This window comes from Sinocyclocheilus grahami, unplaced genomic scaffold (genome assembly GCF_001515645.1).
Source record: "Sinocyclocheilus grahami isolate Dianchi unplaced genomic scaffold, SAMN03320097.WGS_v1.1 scaffold1483.1, whole genome shotgun sequence".
NCBI classification, from domain to species: domain Eukaryota; kingdom Metazoa; phylum Chordata; class Actinopteri; order Cypriniformes; family Cyprinidae; genus Sinocyclocheilus; species Sinocyclocheilus grahami.
The window spans coordinates 127,893-136,175 of record NW_015506662.1 but is presented as its reverse complement, the minus strand read 5'-3'; the positions used below and the strand labels follow the sequence as shown (position 1 = coordinate 136,175).

General features: G+C 39.0%; 1 protein-coding gene across 1 annotated transcript in view; it reads left to right on the top strand.

Moving 5' to 3' along the window:
- The window catches only part of LOC107570611 (elastin-like), a 97,764-nt gene that overhangs the window by 20,841 nt on the left and 68,640 nt on the right, over positions 1 to 8,283 (top strand). Inside the window, exons 2-4 of the mRNA XM_016256852.1 lie at positions 2,718 to 2,795; positions 6,397 to 6,435; positions 7,186 to 7,248. Of these exons, the coding sequence (XP_016112338.1) occupies positions 2,718 to 2,795; positions 6,397 to 6,435; positions 7,186 to 7,248 (180 nt within the window). The remainder of the gene's footprint in view (positions 1 to 2,717; positions 2,796 to 6,396; positions 6,436 to 7,185; positions 7,249 to 8,283) is intronic.

Sequence of the window (8,283 nt, the reverse complement as noted above, 5' to 3'; positions counted from 1 at the left end):
GAGTAGAATTTTGAAGTCTATTCTCTGATGAACCGGCAACCAGTGCGTAATGTGTTCATGTTTGCGACACTTCAGAAGAAGTCTGGCCACAGCGTTTAGGACTAGCTGAATGCGCGCAATTTGAGATTTAGATATACCGCAATATAAGGAATTGCAGTAATCTAGTCGAGATGTATCAAACGCATAAACAGCCATTTCTAGAGTTTTTGGAGTGAGAAAGTCTCTGATTTTAGACAGTAGACGAAGTTGATAAAAAATGGAACCGATAACTGGAGGAGATATGTTTATCAAATTTTAAATGCTGGTCGACAAGAACACCTAGGTTCCGCACCTGTGAAGATCTAAAAACAGATAAACTGTCCAAATCAGGGCGTATATACTGAGAATTCTCATTAGAACCAAAAACAATTACTTCGGTCTTGTCTTCATTTAGAGAGAGAAAATTTTGTCCGAGCCATAATTTAACCTCCTCTAAGCATTGCTGAAGAGAGGTAATCACTGCGGAATTTCTTTTGATTGGTAGATAGATTTGAGTATCATCTGCATAGAAATGAAAAGAGACACCATGTTTCCTTAGAATAGAGCCCAGAGGTAACATGTAGAGAGAAAATAGAGAAGGAGCTAATATAGAGCCTTGCGGTAGGCCACAGGTCAGAGGTGCATTGGAAGAGGTAATATTACCCAGCTTCTCTAAAACTTTCTGTCAGACAGGTATGACTGAAACCAATTAAGTACAGTAGCTTTTAGACCCACCCAGGACTAATAGTGTGGAGTGGTCAACTGTATCAAAAGCGGCCGATAAATCTAAAAGAATAAGAACCACAGGGTCTCCAGAATCAGTGGAGAGATAAATATCATTTAACACTCTCAAGAGGGCAGACTCAGTACTGTGAGCAGACTTAAAACCAGATTGAAAAACCTCATAAATACAATTACTTGTCAAAAAATGTTGAAGTTGATCCAGCACAATTTTCTCCAATACCTTAGAAATGAAAGGTAAGACAGAAATTGGCCTATTTACTATTACTGATATCAGCAGTACGTCATGGAGACACATACAGCACACAAATGGCACCATTTTCTGCAGGTTTCTTTCAGAAAGCTTGCACCACTGTGAAGGCAAATGAAAACCCAACTTGTAAGCTTTTTTTCCAAGAGCAAAAGTGTAGCCTGCCCCAGACTAAACATTTGTGTCACCCTTAATCATGTTTTGAAGCTGTGCGATAATGTTCTGCCCTTGCAAAGCGTGTGAAGGTTTCGGCAAGATGACAGTATATGTAAACTTTCCACTAGCTTATTTAAGATCTTTGTTCCATTTCTTTACTGCCTCATCTGCAAGTCAATGCCAGGGCAATTCACAGCTTGCTTTTGTAGTTTTAATCTCAGCACCTGATCCGTTGACTGTGAATGATTCTTCCCATGTGTGGCTTTCTCTTTCACATGACAACACTGGCCTTGAGTAGCTGATTTGTTTAATTTTTAATTTTAATTTTTATAATAATATATAATAATGAAAATAAAGCATCTATAATTCGTTATTGAATAATGACAGGGTATTCGTGCAACTCCATAATAAAAGACCATGCTTACTGCATTGCTGCTAATAAACACAAAAGAAGCGGGGACATATGGATTCGATTAAATGGCCTTCGAGGAACATGCAAAAGCTATTAAAAAGCTTTGTCATCATAGGGTCTGTTCACATTCTCCATCACAATTTTGTGATGCAAACCGGGTCTGGCTTCGAAATGTAACTTTATAATTGATGCCTGGGCTAACAAGACCTCATGGGAGGCTGTTAGCAGTCGTAGAGCATTGTACCCAACCGGCCCACCCATCATGAGCCCATGCACTGTAGCCCACTACATGAGACTAACCTTTCCATACAGTATTGCTAATGCTAGGGTTCTTACATATCATGGTAATCAATTTGGTTCACAATCAAAATAAGTTTGTCATTAAGTTGACTGGGCAAAGAAATTTAGTTTGTACACATTTGTTATACTATTGATGTTACATAAGGATAAAGCTTTCAGGAAAAAGCACTTTCCGCAAGCACTTAACCATCCCAGACGCACACACATACACACTCTGAAAAAGTTTTTGCTCTCTGCATTTCTCCTCTTCTCTAGCTCACTTCCGAATCGAATTGTCTAATAAACCTGGTATTGTGTATTACCAAATTGTTGGCTCTTTGACAAATTGCATCGTTCCTCTTTTGCAAGTGGCTTTGTATAAAAGCATCTGCTAAATGCATAAATGTAAATGTAAAATACCACTCATTAAGCTACTTTATAAGGCTTGTGCTACAACTACATCCAATGTCGTCCTCTGTAGCAGCAGAAGAATAACAAAGCATCAGTTTCACACATGATGTCCATTCGTTTCTCGTCATTCTGTTGTATTAGTGCTTTAAAGCCTCCTGTTTTGTCAGGGAAGAAAGAAAAGCGAAAGACATGTGAAACCAAAATGAGTTCATTCGATTCTGACCAAAATTATATTTTTGACTTCACTTGAAGGCCGTATACCATTCATGAACTCCTAAGCAGTGACTGACATCAGCTAAATGTCCAGAGAAATGCTTTTCAAGGCCTTCAGCATGTTCAGAATCAGATTTCCTCAGAGACACACAGCTTTTGTCTGAATTCTTCTCCTTGCGTGTCAGGGTTGGGAAACATGAAAGACAGACCCTGATGATGCTTGTTTTTCTGTTTCAGGGGTGTATGTGCCACCGGGTTCAGCTGGAGCAGGACCAGGAGCTGCTGGATTGCTACCAGGTGCTGGACTTTACCCAGGTATAACCAGCTACAGCCATGGTCCGCTCACTGCTTTGTTCATCATTTATACCAAATGACGAAATTACACTGGCTATGATGGTGATTGTGATTTCAATCAGAGCTCACAGAATAGATTTCAAATACAACATCTGATACTACTCAAGTGAATATCGTGTTGACTTGCTACTAGATGTCACAGTGCGTGCGGGGAGATGAAGCGAGGACTCAATCGCTGGAGAAATGGTATTTTATTTTAGTAACAAATGAAACAAAAACAAACTCAAACCACCCCGAGGGGGAAAAACAGACAGGCAGAGCTAAAGCTGCACACATGCAGACACGAAACACACACAATGACAAATGACGGATCAGCACAGGATGGCAGACACAAGGAGAATAAATAGGAACCAAACGAGGGAGACACAGGTGGAGCAACTAAAACAATAACGAGGTAACAAGATGGGAGGGGCCAGACAATAGACAGGAGAGAGCACATGGCAAAAGACAAACACAACACAAGTCATGTGCTCCCAGAACACAGTCATCTGGTGGCCCTCCTGGGCACACCCGCTGAAGACTGTGACATCCGGTACATCTTTATATGTAATTTTGTAATTATTGTCTTTGAAATATGGTTAAAGAGTGTCCTGACAAGCATTTACTGTACGATAAACTCAAATGTACTTTAATATCATTTCTATTGAAACTTGTTTGTTATTCATTAATTCCTGTCTGTAATGATTACGTAGAAATTTGGTACCCTTAAAAATTTATTAACTTTAAATGTAATATCAAACAACACATTACTTGCGCTTTAGTTAGTCAACGTTTCTTTAAAGCACGACAAAAGAGTAATAAAATATTGACATAAGCATAAAATATCAGTTTCAAAGTCATTCTGATGGTACACTGACTTCAAAAAAGGCGAATGTCTTTTGTTTTCTGTTTGTTAGTCTCTTTCAGGAGAATGTACGTTTGGTGAGCGGGAACGAATTACTGCCAAAATGACGGATTGCTTTACGGTAGCAACAAATGCATGCACAAACTATACTTACGACATTGAATTCCACTCATTGAACTGTAGAGGGCTCCAAAGTCGCAAAAATTACACAAAACTACATTCAGTTGCTTTAAAATAAAATTTGTAACTTTTTCAAAATGCACTTAAAGAGACTGAAATTTAAGTACACAAGTTGCTTTTTATTTTATTAATTAAGTAGAGTTTTTAAAAATATTCTTTTAAGATTTGAAGTACACAGAAAATGCACACGCAGTAGCCTACAATTAAGCACACTTCTTTCCCCAAGAGATTCCTCTAACAGCAGTAGACAATGCATTTATTTATTTTATTTTATTTTTATTTTTTTATTAACTCATTCAATTGTTTTTTCATCCCGCCATGTGGCTCATTTGCAGCTTTACACTGTGTTTATATAGAGTGTGATTTCCTCTTGTTTGCTTCTTTGAGGTTTGTCCGGCCGGCCTGGTTCTGTGTCTCTGGAGTTTGAGAAGTTAATTTAGTTCTGCTTATGTATGTAGGGTGAAGCCCCGGGTCAGGAGTGGGTAATATTTAACCAGTGGAAGAATTCATTATTAGGGTGGTGGAAGGCTTTGGTGAACGTTTTGTACTCACACTTGAACAAAAGCACACAAATGCACACACATTTTTCTTCAAGGGCTATTTTCAGAAATTGTGTCCTCACAAGAATAGAGCTTCTCATATACACACATACACATATTAATCAGACGCCACCTGTTACTTTGAGAAACAAAAGCATCTGCTAAATGACTAAATGTAAATGTACATTAATAAAATATTTTATAGTATTTGAATGTGAATAAGAATATGAATATTAAACATAATGAAACAAGTAACATTTATAATATTATTATTATTTTTATTTTATATTTTTTTTTACATCCAGATTGTTAGTGTGGTCGCAGACTATAAAGTATCAAAAAAAGAAAAAAAAAGAATAGTTATATTTAACATTTAAAATATAATAATCATAACAATAGCAACAACAAGCGCGTATCGAGGCTTGTATCGCTTTAGAGCAATGACATAACTGATGACATCCAAAGCTTAGACTGGCGGTGCGTTCCAAATGGGACATATCGCCCTCTGAAGGGCACTTCGGAGTGAAAACAATCATGGCCGCCCTATTGAAGGGTCATGCCAAACGAAGTGCTCAAAACTGGCCTCTCCAAAGGGCCCTTCGGAATGAAGGATTTCGAAGGGTACAACTAATGGACACTTCGGGCTCCCATGATCCTTTGCGCAGAGTCTTTGCATGATGACGGTGCCTCCATGTGGGCAAGTGATGATGACACAGAAACGCACTTCAAGAATCAGTTGTTTGGTCACCTACACCCTTCAACCCTTCGAGGCTCTCACTCCGAAGGGTAAACCCTTTGAATGGATTAGGGCATAGGGATGAGCCCTATGCCCTAGGACAATGGAACGCAGGGTGGTTCAGGAAGCAGTTCGAATCTTGTAAATTCACTGTCCTCTGCCCTGTTAAACTCAACCACTTTCCAGTTTTAGACTAATAATATTGGCCCTCCTGCCTGTTATGAGCAAAGACTTGATTTACACACATTTGATAGCCCCATTAATTTCAAGCCAATACGTTTGTTATTACACAGTTATGCTATATTATGTTATACAATCATTATGAAATACACACTATATTCATATAAATAGATGAGTCTATGTGGAAATTTATTTTTTTCTTCACCGTTATTTCAAAGCCTTAACTGGCGCAAAACAGTGTAATCATATCCAGGGCCGGCGCCACGGGGGGGGCGTCTCACTCAGACTATCCCGCCCCCTCACTCAAGATGAGTGTGAAAATAGATTTTATTTATGAAATATAATGGTTTATTTAAAAAATACAGTTGCCAAATGCATAGGCTTTCTAGCATTAATATGATGCTACTATAGCAACAATTTAGGACAGTCCATTTCACAAAGTCGCATTTTAATGGTTACATCTGACACACAAACTTTCCGCGCAAGCGTTTCAACTAAGAATGCAGCACTACTGAGTGTCACGGTGCGTGCGGGGAGATGAAGCGAGGACTCAATCGCTGGAGAAATGGTACTTTATTTTGGTAAAAAATGAAACAAAAACAAACTCAAACCACCCCGAGGGGGAAAAACAGACAGGCAGAGCTAAAGCTGCACACATGCAGACACGAAACACACACAATGAGAAATGACGGATCAGCACAGGACGGCAGACACAAGGAGAATAAATAGGAACCAAACGAGGAGGCTAACGAGGGAGACACAGGTGGAGCAACTAAAACAATAACGAGGTAACAAGATGGGAGGGGCCAGACAATAGACAGGAGAGAGCACATGGCAACAGACAAACACAACACAAGCCATGTGCTCCCAGAACACAGTCATCTGGTGGCCCTCCTGGGCACACCGGCTGAAGACTGTGACACTAGATGTCTCAACCAAAACTCTTCACAGTCTTCCAAAGATGTGATGCATTTCACAAGCTTTGTGGTGTCTGAGAGTAAAGCTGAACCATCTTCATCTTACATTTGACAAGATGCGAACTCATCTGCACTGATAGTGCTCTAACTTTACTGGTTTTAACAGGTGCTGGGACGTCCCAATACAAAGCAGCAAAAGCAGCAGGTAAGATCATTTTGCTTTGATTATAAACACTGTAGGTTGATTTGAGACCATTGAGACCAGAAACCTGTATTGTTTCTCATCCTTGAGATCTCATTGAATCATTTTATCATCTGCTCTTTTACTCATTCATTAATTCACTTAATCAACCAACCATCCAAACAACCCAACAATCAATCAGACAGATTCATGTATGCGTTTGGCTGCAGTACAAGCGCCTTGCTCCCATCCCACTAAATCAGAATACTATTTTTCTGAGTTCCATCCTTTAACTTAAAACTCCAATATTATCATATTTTTGTAATATCTGTTGGCTATCAAGTGCACACTATAAAACCACATGGATATACAGTATATACCTATATTAAGGCAAGAGTCAAGTATGAACTGTTCAAGGCTGTGTGGATGAACTGTGGGCAAGCTGCCACTTGTAAATTTAGCGAGTACTAGCAAATACAGTACTTGCTTAGTACTATATTATAAACCTGATGCTCAGCAAGGATGATAACACTACCGTCTTATTTCTCAAACTCATGTGTTTGCTGACAAGCTGTTTCAGTAAAAGTGAGCTGTCGTTACTAATATAACTGCCATAAAAGTCAAAGTCCACCTCCTGTGGCAGTCGGTGAGGTCACATCTTGCCATGTCCAGATGCTGTAAGGAAGTTGATAGCATGTAATGTGTAATGAGGACACAGATAAAGTGTGTTATAAACGTGAGACGGATGCTAATGAACCAATCTTTGTTCAGCAGGAGGATATGGAGGTGCTGCTGGGACTCAAACAGGAGCTTTAGGGGCTGGAGGTTATGGAGCTGGTAAGATCTCTTCAAGGTCATCCACACTAGTACACGCACTTGCACGCTTACTAGTATGCCAATCCATATACTGAATTAGCAAAGCAATAAACAGATTTAAAAAAGATGTTAATATCTGTTAAAATGTAATTGATTCCTGTGATCAAAGGTGAATTTTCAGCATCATTACTCCAGTCTTCAGTGTCACATGATCTTCAGAAATCAGTATAATATGATGATCTGCTGCTCAAGAAACATTTCTGATTATTATCAATGTTGAAAACAGTTGTGCTGTACAATATTTTTTTGTGGAAACTGATACGTTTTATTTTTCAGGATTCACAGATGAATAGAAAAGCTCAAAAGAACAGCATTTATTTGAAATAGAAATCTTTTGTAACATTATAAACGTCTTTGCTGTCACTTTTGATCCATATAATTCCTTGATTAATACAAGTGAAAACAAAACAAAAAACACACTGGCCCCAAACTTTTGAATGGTATGTCTTATTGTTGTGGTAAAAGACATATTTTTTAGGAGCTGGTGAAAAACCTCCTAAACCAGGTAAGCCCACTGAGAATTCTGGCAATAATTCAACAGACCATTAGTCCCAGTGCCTAGACTTCATCAGTACGAGTATACTACACTCTAAAAAAAAAAGGTTCTTCAGCGGTTCTTTGGAGTGGTTAAGGTGCTAAATAGCACCACTACCGTATAAAGAACCTGTTAAGCCCCTGTATGGTTCTTCAGCAGTTCTTCAGCAGTTCTTTGGAGCGGTTAAGGTGCTATACAGCACCACTACCGTAAAACCTGTAAGCCCCTGTATAGTTCTTTAAAGGTTCTTTAACTCTCTCTTAGTCCCTTAGTTTAGTTGGGGAAAGGGTTAAAACAACATTAAAATACAGTCTGTTTCGTGAAGATTTTTTTTTGCCCCCAAGACCCCCATGAGGAAATATTCCAGGGCCCCCACATGAGACCGGTGACCTCAGAAAAAAAGGACCTCTCCACAGACAGCAACACCAACTTCACACATTACTAACCAGTTAGACTTTATT